Here is a 15917-nt window from a genome sequence, read left to right on the forward strand (position 1 = left end):
GTGACTGGTAGTAGCAGGGGGTAATAGGGTATCAGGGGGTGACTGGTAGTAGCAGGGGGTAACTGGTAGTAGCAGGGGGTAATAGGGTAGCAGGGGGTGACTGGTAGTAGCAGGGGGTAACTGGTAGTAGCAGGGGGTAATAGGGTAGTAGCAGGGGGTGACTGGGTATCAGGGGGTGACTGGTAGTAGCAGGGGGTAATAGGGTATCAGGGGGTGACTGGTAGTAGCAGGGGGTAATAGGGTATCAGGGGGTGACTGGTAGTAGCAGGGGGTAATAGGGTATCAGGGGGTAACTGGTAGTAGCAGGGGGTATTAGGGTATCAGGGGGTAACTGGTAGTAGCAGGGGGTAATAGGGTATCAGGGGGTAACTGGTAGTAGCAGGGGGTAATAGGGTATCAGGGGGTGACTGGTAGTAGCAGGGGGTAATAGGGTATCAGGGGGTGACTGGTAGTAGCAGGGGGTAATAGGGTATCAGGGGGTGACTGGTAGTAGCAGGGGGTGACTGGTAGTAGCAGGGGGTAATAGGGTATCAGGGGGTGACTGGTAGTAGCAGGGGGTAACTGGTAGTAGCAGGGGGTGACTGGTAGTAGCAGGGGGTAATAGGGTATCAGGGGGTGACTGGTAGTAGCAGGGGGTAATAGGGTATCAGGGGGTGACTGGTAGTAGCAGGGGGTAATAGGGTATCAGGGGATGACGGTAGTGGCAGGGGGTAATAGGGTATCAGGGGGTGACTGGTAGTAGCAGGGGGTAACTGGTAGTAGCAGGGGGTAATAGGGTATCAGGGGGTAACTGGTAGTAGCAGGGGGTAATAGGGTATCAGGGGGTGACTGGTAGTAGCAGGGGGGTAATAGGGTATCAGGGGGTGACTGGTAGTAGCAGGGGGTAATAGGGTATCAGGGGGTGACTGGTAGTAGCAGGGGGTAATAGGGTATCCGGGGGTGACTGATAGTAGCAGGGGGTAATAGGGTATCAGGGGGGTACAAGCCTATTCCCTACATAGACCACAACTTTTGACCAAAGCCTGGTTCCTATATATTTGACCATAACTACATAGTGTCCTATGGACCCTAGTCAAAAGTAGTGCACTATTTCTGGAAAAGGGTGCCATAGGCTCTGGTCTAAAGTAGTGCACTATATAGGGAACAGGGTGCCATAGGCTCTGGTCTAAAGTAGTGCACTATATAGGGAACAGGGTGCCATAGGCTTTGGTCTAAAGTAGAGCACTATATAGGGAATAGGGTGCCATAGGGCTCTGGTCTAAAGTAGTGCACTATATAGGGAATAGGGTGCCATAGGGCTCTGGTCTAAAGTAGTGGTGGGACACAGAAGGCGTCCACGGGGCTGCGTGTCCACGGGGCTGCGTGTCCATGGAGTTACCAGGAGCTGAAGTCTCCAAAGCCAGTCTTTCCTTTGGCCTTCTTGGCTCCGCTGGTGGACGGTCCGCTGTCCTCTACTGCTGGACGTTTCCTACACACACAGGAAGGGGTTAATGGTATGTGTGGTGTGTGTGTATGTGCGGTGTGCGTCGTGTCTGGTGTGCGCGTGTCTGGTGTGCGCGTGTCTGGTGTGCGCGTGTCTGGTGTGCGCGTGTCTGGTGTGCGCGTGTCTGGTGTGCGCGTGTCTGGTGTGCGCGTGTCTGGTGTGCGCGTGTCTGGTGCGCGCGTGTCTGGTGCGCGCGTGTCTGGTGTGCGCGTGTCTGGTGTGCGCGTGTCTGGTGCGCGTGTCTGGTGCGCGTGTCTGGTGCGCGTGTCTGGTGTGCGTGTCTGGTGTGCGTGTAGCCTCACGTGGTGGTAGAGGTCACAGGGTTGATGTATTTCCCTATGCCAGCCTTGAAGGTCTTGGGAGCCTGATCTGCTTTAGTCTTCCTCTGAGACAAACTGGTCTGAGCTCGATCCTCCTCCTGCTTCTCCAACTCCTTCTGACGCTCCGCTGCAATCTACACACACAAGACGGTAGTGCATTTTCCAATCTCAGTGCTCATCAGAAACTCAGGTCTCCTGATTGTATGTTTAGTTGAAACGCGTCGGGCAGCTAACTGACAACAGCTGAAACGCGTCAGGCAGCTAACTGACAACAGCTGAAACGCGTCAGGCAGCTAACTGACAACAGCTGAAACGCGTCAGGCAGCTAACTGACAACAGCTGAAACGCGTCAGGCAGCTAACTGACAACAGCTGAAACGCGTCAGGCAGCTAACTGACAACAGCTGAAACGCGTCAGGCAGCTAACTGACAACAGCTGAAACGCGTCAGGCAGCTAACTGACAACAGTTGAAAGGCAGCTAACTGACGACAGTTCAAAGGCAGCTAACTGACAATAGTTGAAACGCGTCAGGCAGCTAACTGACAACAGTTGAAACGCGTCAGGCAGCTAACTGACGACAGTTGAAACGCGTCAGGCAGCTAACTGACGACAGTTGAAACGCGTCAGGCAGCTAACTGACGACAGTTGAAACGCGTCAGGCAGCTAACTGACAACAGTTGAAACGCGTCAGGCAGCTAACTGACAACAGTTGAAACGCGTCAGGCAGCTAACTGACAACAGTTGAAACGTGTCAGGCAGCTAACTGACAACAGCTGAAACGCGTCAGGCAGCTAACTGACAACAGCTGAAACGCGTCAGGCAGCTAACTGACAACAGCTGAAACGCGTCAGGCAGCTAACTGACAACAGCTGAAACGCGTCAGGCAGCTAACTGACAACAGTTGAAACGCGTCAGGGGCGTTGGGCAGCTAACTGACGACAGTTGAAACGCGTCGGGCAGCTAACTGACAACAGTTGAAACGCGTCGGGCAGCTAACTGACAACAGTTGAAACGCGTCGGGCAGCTAACTGACAACAGTTGAAACGCGTCGGGCAGCTAACTGACAACAGTTGAAACGCGTCAGGCAGCTAACTGACAACAGTTGAAACGCGTCAGGCAGCTAACTGACAACACATTACTGTAATTCATAGACCAAACACACAAACCAACCTGGGCATCTGCCTCTTCATACGGGTCCACAAACACAGTGGCACTCAGCAGCTTGATCTCAGACTGGAGAAAGAGAAGAGAGTGTACAGTTTAAGCCCTCGCTGGGTTAGTGGTCGCTGGTGTCTTCAGTCAGTTCTAGATAAGTTACAACTGAATTCTGGGAGTCTGTTTCTACTTAAGTGAGTGACAGGTAACAGGTGTGAACAGGGGATCACAACAGCAGACAGGAGGAAGGAGATAAAACGAGGGATATTGATTGTACTTCTCTGCTCCATACAGTGTGTGTGTGTGTGTCAGTTTCCGTTAGCCGGTAATAGCTGGCTTTTAGCCGGTAATAAAAATAGAAAAAGATAGAAAAGACGATAAATAAGATTGCCGCTGGCCCATTGTCCGAGAGAAGAAAAATAATGCTTTTTAGCATATCCATTGATGGAAATACATTTGACTGATCGTGCTTATCAGTCTGTGAATTTGCATAATTTAGTGGAATGCGGTACACTTGCAGGTGTACAGTGTACATGCTGTTGACAGTGTTCTCCCGTTAATTACACTATGGATCTCACATTTACGCATCGCCTACCGCGCATTGCTGCGCTTACGTGAATACATTGTTGAGCAACATTTTAAGCTAAACGTTCTGATCTGTTTCATTAGACACTTAACTTTAAAAAAAAAATATTTTTTTAATTAGCCTAGTCCTGCTGGTTGTATGAATTAGGGATCTAGCATCTCACAACTGTCCCAGAGTCTGTTTTGGAATAGGCCATTTCTTTCTCAACAAGCTGACCAATAGAATAGGTTCACTTTTCTACTCTGGCAGACAGTAGATTGACATTGGCTAGTGATTTTTGCCGTTCGTTACTCGTCTCGTTGGCTGATGAAAAGTAAACTTAACATCCTCAAAGTGGGTAAGAATCACTGCTTCCTCGACTGTTAAGTAGAATTACTATATTCTCATGTTATTTCATATCCACCCAATGCATATGGGTCCTGTACATTTCTCAAAATGTCCAGTCAATTTAAAACGCTGCTGGTTAAATACACCACGCCATTTTTCCTAACGGAAACCCTGGTGTGTGTGTGTGTGTGTGTGTACCTTGGGTTTATCGGTTTTAGGATCAGCCTCTATGTTCTCCATGGCTGTCAGAGCCTCGAAGCCTCCCACCACCCTGGGAAGAAACAAGACAACATATCTTCAAAACTACACAAAGCTTCCCTTTCTACGTGTCGGCCGGACAGAACCACAACGTCGGCTTAAGGGGGGAGGGGTGTGTCTCTGTTAGCAGCAGCTGGTGTGTGATCACTAATATTAAGGAAGTCTCGAGGTTCTTCTCTCCTCCGTTAGAATACCTCATGATCAGCTGTAGACCATACTATTTACCAAGAGTTCATCTATATTTTTCGTAGCCGTCTATATACCACCGCAGACCGATCTGAGCTGTATAAAAAGGCCATAAGCAAACAAGAAAACGCTCATTCAGAGGTGGCGCTCCTAGTGGCTGGGGACTTTAATGCAGGGAAACTTAAATCAGTTTCACCTCATTTCTACCAATATGGTCACGTGTGCAACCAGAAGGGGACAAACTCTAGATTACCTTCACTCTACACACAGTGACACATACATACAGTGCCTTTGGAAAGTATTCAGACCCCTTGACTTTTTCCACTTTGTGAGGCTACAACCTTTTTCTAAAATTGATTAAATTATTTATTTGTCCTGATGGAAGGTGAACCTTCACCCCAGTCTGAGGTCCTGAGCGCAATCAAGGATCTCTGTACTTTGATCCATTCATCTTTGCCTCGGTCCTGACTAGTCTCCCCAGTCCCTGCCGCTGATAACATCCCCACAGCATGATTCTGCCACCACCATGCTTCACCGTAGGGATGGTGCCAGATTTCTTACAGAAGTGATGCTTGACATTCTGACCGTTTGAGCAGACACATGCACATTTGTGGCCTGCTGGAGGTCATTTTGCAGGGCTCTGGCAGTGCTCCTCCTGCTCCTCCTTGCACAAAGGCGGAGGTAGCGGTCCTGCTGCTGGGTTGTTGCCCTCCTAAGGCCTCCTCCACGTCTCCTGATGTACTGGCCTGTCTCCTGGTAGCGCCTCCATGCTCTGGACACTACGCTGACAGACACAGCAAATCTTCTTGCCACAGCTCGCATTGATGTGCCATCCTGGATGAGACTCCGTCTCATGCTACCACTAGAGTGAAAGCACCGCCAGCATTCAAAAGTGACCAAAACATCAGCCAGGAAGCATAGGAACTGAGAAGTGGTCTGTGGTTACCACCTGCAGAACCACTCCTTTATTGGGGGTGTCTTGCTAATTGCCTATAATTTCCACCTGTTGTCTATTCCATTTGCACAACAGCATGTGAAATGTATTGTCAATCAGTGTTGCTTCCTAAGTGGACAGTTTGATTTCACAGAAGTGTGATTGACTTGGAGTTACATTGTGTTGTTTAAGTTTTCCCTTTATTTTTTTGAGCAGTGTACAAAAGGATCTATCATGATCCAATCACACGAAGAGGGCACAGCAATGCCTCCCCCCCCCCCCATTACAACCAAACAGGGCTCTCCGGTCCGGGGTTAGAACCCGGGCTCTCCGGTCCGGGGTTAGAACCCGGGCTCTCCGGTCCGGGGTTAGAACCCGGGCTCTCCGGTCCGGGGTTAGAACCCGGGCTCTCTGGCCAGTCTGGTACCCAGAGCACAGACATGCCATCTCCATCACATATTCAACCAATACAACAGAGATATTTTAAATTAAATCCGTATGTCTCTTACCTTCCAAACACGGTATGTTTCCTGTCCAGGTAGGGACATGACCGGAAGGTGATGAAGCTGGGAAAGGAAACAACACATTCAAGTATGGTCAATGTCTCTGTCATGACATCTCAGCAGCATGGCCTCTCTAATGTCATCAGGTCAATGTCTCTTCGGCTCCACTAACGGGAGGAAATGGGGGGAGAGAGACACTAACAGGAGGAAAGGGGGGAGGGAGACACACTAACGGGAGGAAATGGGGGGAGAGAAGTGTAGTGCTGAAGTGTACACTCGTTCACTACTTCCCACAAATTTTAAACCATTGGAGGCGGCTTGGGCTAGTGGAGGTTTCCACCACATTTCTGATACCAGCCATTTCCTTTCAAATCAGTTAAGGGAAGTGAACCAGTGCACACTTTAGGAGGAAAGAGGGATAACTGGGACATAAGACAATGACAACTCACAACTGGGACTTGTTGGTGTTGGGTCCTGAGTTGGCCATGCTGAGAACCCCTCGTCCGGTGTGGGACAGGTTGGGACGGAACTCATCTTTGAAGGGCTTACCCCAGAATGACTCTCCTCCTGAAGAGGGGCAGAGAGCGAGGGGGGGGGGGGGGAAGACAGAGAGCGAGCAAGCGAAGGGGGGACAGAGAGAGCGAGTGGGGGGTCAGACAGAGAGAGAGCGAGCGAGCAGGGGGGGGGGGGGGCAGACAGAGAGAGAGCGAGCGAGCGGGGGGGTCAGACAGAGAGAGCGAGCGAGGGGGGGGTCAGACAGAGAGAGAGCGAGCGAGGGGGGGGCAGACAGAGAGAGAGCGAGCGAGGGGGGGGCAGACAGAGAGAGAGCGAGCGAGGGGGGGGCAGACAGAGAGAGAGAGAGCGAGGGGGGGGCAGACAGAGAGCGAGCGAGCGAGGGGGGCAGACAGAGAGAGAGCGAGCGAGCGAGGGGGGGCAGACAGAGAGAGAGCGAGCGAGGGGGGGGCAGACAGAGAGAGAGCGAGCGAGGGGGGGGCAGACAGAGAGAGAGCGAGCGAGGGGGGGGCAGACAGAGAGAGAGCGAGCGAGGGGTGGGTCAGACAGAGAGAGAGCGAGCGAGGGGGGGGTCAGACAGAGAGAGCGAGCAAGGGGGGGTCAGACAGAGAGAGAGAGAGAGCGAGGGGGGGTCAGACAGAGAGAGAGAGAGAGCGAGGGGGGGACAGAGAGAGCGAGCGAGGGGGGGGCAGACAGAGAGAGAGCGAGCGAGGGGGGGCAGACAGAGAGAGAGCGAGCGAGGGGGGGCAGACAGAGAGAGAGCGAGCGAGGGGGGGCAGACAGAGAGAGAGCGAGCGAGGGGGGGGCAGACAGAGAGAGAGCGAGCGAGGGGGGGGCAGACAGAGAGAGAGCGAGCGAGGGGTGGGTCAGACAGAGAGAGAGCGAGCGAGGGGGGGGGTCAGACAGAGAGAGCGAGCAAGGGGGGGTCAGACAGAGAGAGCGAGCAAGGGGGGGTCAGACAGAGAGAGAGAGAGAGCGAGGGGGGGACAGAGAGAGCGAGCGAGGGGGGGGCAGACAGAGAGAGAGCGAGCGAGGGGGGGGCAGACAGAGAGAGAGCGAGCGAGGGGGGGTCAGACAGAGAGAGCGAGCAAGGGGGGGTCAGACAGAGAGAGCGAGCAAGGGGGGGTCAGACAGAGAGAGAGAGAGAGCGAGGGGGGGACAGAGAGAGAGAGCGAGGGGGGGGTCAGAGAGAGAGCGCGAGCGAGGGGGGGGTCAGACAGAGAGAGCGCGAGCGAGGGGGGGCAGACAGAGAGAGCGCGAGCGAGGGGGGGCAGACAGAGAGAGCGCGAGCGAGGGGGGGCAGACAGAGAGAGCGCGAGCGAGGGGGGGCAGACAGAGAGAGCGCGAGCGAGGGGGGGAAGGACAGAGAGCGTGAGCGAGGGGGGGGGGGGGCAGACAGAGAGCGCGAGCGAGGGGGGTGGCAGACAGAGAGCGCGAGCGAGGGGGGTGGCAGACAGAGAGCGCGAGCGAGGGGGGGGGGAAGACAGAGTGAGATTAACCAATTTGTAATTAGGATTCTAAGTATTGGGAGAAAAATCCAATAGAACATCTAGACCCAGAATGATCCTACATAAAGGAGCAGTAACTCAGTCGACTCCCTTTGACTGGAAATCTAAATTACAGGGCAGTGAAATGGTGGCACCATTGGAAATTAAGCCACAAAACCTAATAATTCAATGCACTGAAACCCCAAGAGATGAACCCTGAGAGAGTCTCCTGTTAAAACTCCACTAAACAACCCCGTTATTCAAACACACAAGGAAATCAAATCAAAACCCTGCCGCCCCCTGCGTCGCCGCCTACCCCGCGTCGCCACCCTCCCCCCCCGCGTCGCCACCCTCCCCCCCCCGCGTCGCCACCCTCCCCCCCCCCGCGTCGCCACCCTGCGTTGCCACCAAATAACATCCATTTAAAAACATAAAATAATGTATACCTTGAAATGATATTTTGGCCATATCGCCCAGCCCAACAGGACCGGTGTCTTGTCTAAACCAGACCTTGTTAAACATTCATTTCAAAAAAAGCTGGCTAGGATCTCGGTTTTTCACAACGACGACGGAGAATCTATTGAACGGAGGCGTGTTCTATAGTCCTGTGCATGCTGGGATAATTTTACAGCTAGCTGGCCAATCATCTCCTGATTGTCTCCTCTCATCCATAAACACACCTGGTGACATTAGTGCATAATTTATCACCTGGCTGACATTTCCCTCCGCACAGCTGGCTCTCTGCCAAACATACAGACATGATCACATCCACCCAGGGCTACAAATTAACATCCGCAACCTGACAAATGGCGGTCGATTTTGGTGGGTAAAGATGTCCACTTCACCAGCCTAGTTGGCGGGTAAAGATGTCCACTTCACTAGCCTAGTTGGCGGGTAAAGATGTCCACTTCACCAGCCTAGTTGGCGGGTAAAGATGTCCACTTCACCAGCCTAGTTGGCGGGTAAAGATGTCCACTTCACCAGCCTAGTTGGCGGGTAAAGATGTCCACTTCACCAGCCTAGTTGGCAGGTGGTCAGATGTCCACTTCACCAGCCTAGTTGGCAGGTGGTCAGATGTCCACTTCACCAGCCTAGTTGGCAGGTGGTCAGATGTCCACTTCACCAGCCTAGTTGGCAGGTGGTCAGATGTCCACTTCACCAGCCTAGTTGGCAGGTGGTCAGATGTCCACTTCACCAGCCTAGTTGGCAGGTGGTCAGATGTCCACTTCACCAGCCTAGTTGGCAGGTGGTCAGATGTCCACTTCACCAGCCTAGTTGAAAGGTGGTCAGATGTCCACTTCACCAGCCTAGTTGACAGGTGGTCAGATGTCCACTTCACCAGCTTAGTTGACAGGTGGTCAGATGTCCACTTCACCAGCCTAGTTGACAGGTGGTCAGATGTCCACTTCACCAGCCTAGTTGACAGGTGGTCAGATGTCCACTTCACCAGCCTAGTTGACAGGTGGTCAGATGTCCACTTCACCAGCCTAGCTGGCAGGTGGTCAGATGTCCACTTCACCAGCCTAGTTGGCAGGTGGTCAGATGTCCACTTCACCAGCCTAGTTGAAAGGTGGTCAGATGTCCACTTCACCAGCCTAGTTGAAAGGTGGTCAGATGTCCACTTCACCAGCCTAGTTGAAAGGTGGTCAGATGTCCACTTCACCAGCCTAGTTGAAAGGTGGTCAGATGTCCACTTCACCAGCCTAGTTGAAAGGTGGTCAGATGCCCACTTCACCAGCCTAGTTGGCAGGTGGTCAGATGTCCACTTCACCAGCCTAGTTGGCAGGTGGTCAGATGTCCACTTCACCAGCCTAGTTGACAGGTGGTCAGATGTCCACTTCACCAGCCTAGTTGGCAGGTGGTCAGATGTCCACTTCACCAGCCTAGTTGGCAGGTGGTCAGATGTCCACTTCACCAGCCTAGTTGGCAGGTGGTCAGATGTCCACTTCACCAGCCTAGTTGACAGGTGGTCAGATGTCCACTTCACCAGCCTAGTTGACAGGTGGTCAGATGTCCACTTCACCAGCCTAGTTGACAGGTGGTCAGATGTCCACTTCACCAGCCTAGTTGAAAGGTGGTCAGATGTCCACTTCACCAGCCTAGTTGACAGGTGGTCAGATGTCCACTTCACCAGCCTAGTTGACAGGTGGTCAGATGTCCACTTCACCAGCCTAGTTGACAGGTGGTCAGATGTCCACTTCACCAGCCTAGTTGACAGGTGGTCAGATGTCCACTTCACCAGCCTAGTTGACAGGTGGTCAGATGTCCACTTCACCAGCCTAGTTGACAGGTGGTCAGATGTCCACTTCACCAGCCTAGTTGACAGGTGGTCAGATGTCCACTTCACCAGCCTAGTTGAAAGGTGGTCAGATGTCCACTTCACCAGCCTAGTTGAAAGGTGGTCAGATGTCCACTTCACTAGCCTAGTTGACAGGTGGTCAGATGTCCACTTCACCAGCCTAGTTGACAGGTGGTCAGATGTCCACTTCACCAGCCTAGTTGAAAGGTGGTCAGATGTCCACTTCACCAGCCTAGTTGACAGGTGGTCAGATGTCCACTTCACCAGCCTAGTTGACAGGTGGTCAGACGTCCACTTCACCAGCCTAGTTGAAAGGTGGTCAGATGTCCACTTCACCAGCCTAGTTGACAGGTGGTCAGATGTCCACTTCACCAGCCTAGTTGACAGGTGGTCAGATGTCCACTTCACCAGCCTAGTTGACAGGTGGTCAGATGTCCACTTCACCAGCCTAGTTGAAAGGTGGTCAGATGTCCACTTCACCAGCCTAGTTGAAAGGTGGTCAGATGTCCACTTCACTAGCCTAGTTGACAGGTGGTCAGATGTCCACTTCACCAGCCTAGTTGACAGGTGGTCAGATGTCCACTTCACCAGCCTAGTTGAAAGGTGGTCAGATGTCCACTTCACCAGCCTAGTTGACAGGTGGTCAGATGTCCACTTCACCAGCCTAGTTGACAGGTGGTCAGACGTCCACTTCACCAGCCTAGTTGAAAGGTGGTCAGATGTCCACTTCACCAGCCTAGTTGACAGGTGGTCAGATGTCCACTTCACCAGCCTAGTTGACAGGTGGTCAGATGTCCACTTCACCAGCCTAGTTGAAAGGTGGTCAGATGTCCACTTCACCAGCCTAGTTGACAGGTGGTCAGATGTCCACTTCACCAGCCTAGTTGAAAGGTGGTCAGATGTCCACTTCACCAGCCTAGTTGAAAGGTGGTCAGATGTCCACTTCACCAGCCTAGTTGAAAGGTGGTCAGATGTCCACTTCACCAGCCTAGTTGACAGGTGGTCAGATGTCCACTTCACCAGCCTAGTTGACAGGTGGTCAGATGTCCACTTCACCAGCCTAGTTGGCAGGTGGTCAGATGTCCACTTCACCAGCCTAGTTGGCAGGTGGTCAGATGTCCACTTCACCAGCCTAGTTGAAAGGTGGTCAGATGTCCACTTCACCAGCCTAGTTGGCAGGTGGTCAGATGTCCACTTCACCAGCCTAGTTGACAGGTGGTCAGATGTCCACTTCACCAGCCTAGTTGGCAGGTGGTCAGATGTCCACTTCACCAGCCTAGTTGGCGGGTCAGATGTCCACTTCACCAGCCTAGTTGGCAGGTGGTCAGATGTCCACTTCACCAGCCTAGTTGACAGGTGGTCAGATGTCCACTTCACCAGCCTAGTTGGTGGGTCAGATGTCCACTTCACCAGCCTAGTTGGCAGGTGGTCAGATGTCCACTTCACCAGCCTAGTTGGCAGGTGGTCAGATGTCCACTTCACCAGCCTAGTTGGCAGGTGGTCAGATGTCCACTTCACCAGCCTAGTTGACAGGTGGTCAGATGTCCACTTCACCAGCCTAGTTGACAGGTGGTCAGATGTCCACTTCACCAGCCTAGTTGGCAGGTGGTCAGATGTCCACTTCACCAGCCTAGTTGGCAGGTGGTCAGATGTCCACTTCACCAGCCTAGTTGGCGGGTCAGATGTCCACTTCACCAGCCTAGTTGGCAGGTGGTCAGATGTCCACTTCACCAGCCTAGTTGGCAGGTGGTCAGATGTCCACTTCACCAGCCTAGTTGACAGGTGGTCAGACGTCCACTTCACCAGCCTAGTTGAAAGGTGGTCAGATGTCCACTTCACCAGCCTAGTTGACAGGTGGTCAGATGTCCACTTCACCAGCCTAGTTGACAGGTGGTCAGATGTCCACTTCACCAGCCTAGTTGACAGGTGGTCAGATGTCCACTTCACCAGCCTAGTTGAAAGGTGGTCAGATGTCCACTTCACCAGCCTAGTTGACAGGTGGTCAGATGTCCACTTCACCAGCCTAGTTGGCAGGTGGTCAGATGTCCACTTCACCAGCCTAGTTGACAGGTGGTCAGATGTCCACTTCACCAGCCTAGTTGGCAGGTGGTCAGATGTCCATTTCACCAGCCTAGTTGAAAGGTGGTCAGATGTCCACTTCACCAGCCTAGTTGGCAGGTGGTCAGATGTCCACTTCACCAGCCTAGTTGGCAGGTGGCCAGATGTCCACTTCACCAGCCTAGTTGAAAGGTGGTCAGATGTCCACTTCACCAGCCTAGTTGGCGGGTCAGATGTCCACTTCACCAGCCTAGTTGGCAGGTGGTCAGATGTCCACTTCACCAGCCTAGTTGACAGGTGGTCAGATGTCCACTTCACCAGCCTAGTTGGCAGGTGGTCAGATGTCCACTTCACCAGCCTAGTTGAAAGGTGGTCAGATGTCCACTTCACCAGCCTAGTTGGCGGGTCAGATGTCCACTTCACCAGCCTAGTTGGCAGGTGGTCAGATGTCCACTTCACCAGCCTAGTTGACAGGTGGTCAGATGTCCACTTCACCAGCCTAGTTGGTGGGTCAGATGTCCACTTCACCAGCCTAGTTGGCAGGTCAGATGTCCACTTCACCAGCCTAGTTGGCAGGTCAGATGTCCACTTCACCAGCCTAGTTGGCAGGTGGTCAGATGTCCACTTCACCAGCCTAGTTGGCAGGTGGTCAGATGTCCACTTCACCAGCCTAGTTGGCAGGTGGTCAGATGTCCACTTCACCAGCCTAGTTGGCAGGTGGTCAGATGTCCACTTCACCAGCCTAGTTGACAGGTGGTCAGATGTCCACTTCACCAGCCTAGTTGACAGGTGGTCAGATGTCCACTTCACCAGCCTAGTTGACAGGTGGTCAGATGTCCACTTCACCAGCCTAGTTGAAAGGTGGTCAGATGTCCACTTCACCAGCCTAGTTGACAGGTGGTCAGATGTCCACTTCACCAGCCTAGTTGGCAGGTGGTCAGATGTCCACTTCACCAACCTAGTTGGCAGGTGGTCAGATGTCCACTTCACCAGCCTAGTTGAAAGGTGGTCAGATGTCCACTTCACCAGCCTAGTTGAAAGGTGGTCAGATGTCCACTTCACCAGCCTAGTTGAAAGGTGGTCAGATGTCCACTTCACCAGCCTAGTTGAAAGGTGGTCAGATGTCCACTTCACCAGCCTAGTTGACAGGTGGTCAGATGTCCACTTCACCAGCCTAGTTGGCAGGTGGTCAGATGTCCACTTCACCAGCCTAGTTGGCAGGTGGTCAGATGTCCACTTCACCAGCCTAGTTGGCAGGTGGTCAGATGTCCACTTCACCAGCTTAGTTGGCAGGTGGTCAGATGTCCACTTCACCAGCCTAGTTGACAGGTGGTCAGATGTCCACTTCACCAGCCTAGTTGACAGGTGGTCAGATGTCCACTTCACCAGCCTAGTTGACAGGTGGTCAGATGTCCACTTCACCAGCCTAGTTGAAAGGTGGTCCGATGTCCACTTCACCAGCCTAGTTGACAGGTGGTCAGATGTCCACTTCACCAGCCTAGTTGACAGGTGGTCAGATGTCCACTTCACCAGCCTAGTTGACAGGTGGTCAGATGTCCACTTCACCAGCCTAGTTGAAAGGTGGTCAGATGTCCACTTCACCAGCCTAGTTGAAAGGTGGTCAGATGTCCACTTCACCAGCCTAGTTGAAAGGTGGTCAGATGTCCACTTCACCAGCCTAGTTGACAGGTGGTCAGATGTCCACTTCACCAGCCTAGTTGACAGGTGGTCAGATGTCCACTTCACCAGCCTGTGTCAACCACTTCACCAGCCTAGTTGACAGGTGGTCAGATGTCCACTTCACCAGCCTAGTTGACAGGTGGTCAGATGTCCACTTCACCAGCCTAGTTGAAAGGTGGTCAGATGTCCACTTCACCAGCCTAGTTGACAGGTGGTCAGATGTCCACTTCACCAGCCTAGTTGGCGGGTCAGATGTCCACTTCACCAGCCTAGTTGGCAGGTGGTCAGATGTCCACTTCACCAGCCTAGTTGACAGGTGGTCAGATGTCCACTTCACCAGCCTAGTTGGCAGGTGGTCAGATGTCCACTTCACCAGCCTAGTTGACAGGTGGTCAGATGTCCACTTCACCAGCCTAGTTGGCAGGTGGTCAGATGTCCACTTCACCAGCCTAGTTGAAAGGTGGTCAGATGTCCACTTCACCAGCCTAGTTGGCAGGTGGTCAGATGTCCACTTCACCAGCCTAGTTGACAGGTGGTCAGATGTCCACTTCACCAGCCTAGTTGGCGGGTCAGATGTCCACTTCACCAGCCTAGTTGGCAGGTGGTCAGATGTCCACTTCACCAGCCTAGTTGACAGGTGGTCAGATGTCCACTTCACCAGCCTAGTTGAAAGGTGGTCAGATGTCCACTTCACCAGCCTAGTTGGCGGGTCAGATGTCCACTTCACCAGCCTAGTTGGCAGGTGGTCAGATGTCCACTTCACCAGCCTAGTTGGCAGGTGGTCAGATGTCCACTTCACCAGCCTAGTTGAAAGGTGGTCAGATGTCCACTTCACCAGCCTAGTTGAAAGGTGGTCAGATGTCCACTTCACCAGCCTAGTTGAAAGGTGGTCAGATGTCCACTTCACCAGCCTAGTTGAAAGGTGGTCAGATGTCCACTTCACCAGCCTAGTTGACAGGTGGTCAGATGTCCACTTCACCAGCCTAGTTGGCAGGTGGTCAGATGTCCACTTCACCAGCCTAGTTGAAAGGTGGTCAGATGTCCACTTCACCAGCCTAGTTGAAAGGTGGTCAGATGTCCACTTCACCAGCCTAGTTGACAGGTGGTCAGATGTCCACTTCACCAGCCTAGTTGACAGGTGGTCAGATGTCCACTTCACCAGCCTGTGTCAACCACTTCACCAGCCTAGTTGACAGGTGGTCAGATGTCCACTTCACCAGCCTAGTTGACAGGTGGTCAGATGTCCACTTCACCAGCCTAGTTGAAAGGTGGTCAGATGTCCACTTCACCAGCCTAGTTGACAGGTGGTCAGATGTCCACTTCACCAGCCTAGTTGGCGGGTCAGATGTCCACTTCACCAGCCTAGTTGGCAGGTGGTCAGATGTCCACTTCACCAGCCTAGTTGACAGGTGGTCAGATGTCCACTTCACCAGCCTAGTTGGCAGGTGGTCAGATGTCCACTTCACCAGCCTAGTTGACAGGTGGTCAGATGTCCACTTCACCAGCCTAGTTGGCAGGTGGTCAGATGTCCACTTCACCAGCCTAGTTGAAAGGTGGTCAGATGTCCACTTCACCAGCCTAGTTGGCAGGTGGTCAGATGTCCACTTCACCAGCCTAGTTGACAGGTGGTCAGATGTCCACTTCACCAGCCTAGTTGGCGGGTCAGATGTCCACTTCACCAGCCTAGTTGGCAGGTGGTCAGATGTCCACTTCACCAGCCTAGTTGACAGGTGGTCAGATGTCCACTTCACCAGCCTAGTTGGCGGGTCAGATGTCCACTTCACCAGCCTAGTTGGCAGGTGGTCAGATGTCCACTTCACCAGCCTAGTTGGCAGGTGGTCAGATGTCCACTTCACCAGCCTAGTTGGCAGGTGGTCAGATGTCCACTTCACCAGCCTAGTTGAAAGGTGGTCAGATGTCCACTTCACCAGCCTAGTTGAAAGGTGGTCAGATGTCCACTTCACCAGCCTAGTTGAAAGGTGGTCAGATGTCCACTTCACCAGCCTAGTTGAAAGGTGGTCAGATGTCCACTTCACCAGCCTAGTTGACAGGTGGTCAGATGTCCACTTCACCAGCCTAGTTGGCAGGTGGTCAGATGTCCACTTCACCAGCCTAGTTGAAAGGTGGT

General features: G+C 52.9%; 1 protein-coding gene across 1 annotated transcript in view; it reads right to left on the bottom strand.

The window, feature by feature from the left end:
• Window positions 1–1300: 1300 nt before the first annotated feature.
• LOC139396944 (RING-type E3 ubiquitin-protein ligase PPIL2-like) overlaps window positions 1301–15917 on the bottom strand; it is a 37030-nt gene continuing 22413 nt past the window's right edge. The window contains exons 15-20 of the mRNA XM_071143877.1: window positions 6202–6319; window positions 5759–5815; window positions 4070–4142; window positions 2974–3036; window positions 1786–1937; window positions 1301–1468 (exon numbers count right to left, since the gene is read on the bottom strand). Of these exons, the coding sequence (XP_070999978.1) occupies window positions 1375–1468; window positions 1786–1937; window positions 2974–3036; window positions 4070–4142; window positions 5759–5815; window positions 6202–6319 (557 nt within the window). The 3' untranslated portion in view covers window positions 1301–1374. The remainder of the gene's footprint in view (window positions 1469–1785; window positions 1938–2973; window positions 3037–4069; window positions 4143–5758; window positions 5816–6201; window positions 6320–15917) is intronic.

This window comes from Oncorhynchus clarkii, unplaced genomic scaffold, assembly GCF_045791955.1.
Source record: "Oncorhynchus clarkii lewisi isolate Uvic-CL-2024 unplaced genomic scaffold, UVic_Ocla_1.0 unplaced_contig_9982_pilon_pilon, whole genome shotgun sequence".
NCBI lineage: Eukaryota > Metazoa > Chordata > Actinopteri > Salmoniformes > Salmonidae > Oncorhynchus > Oncorhynchus clarkii.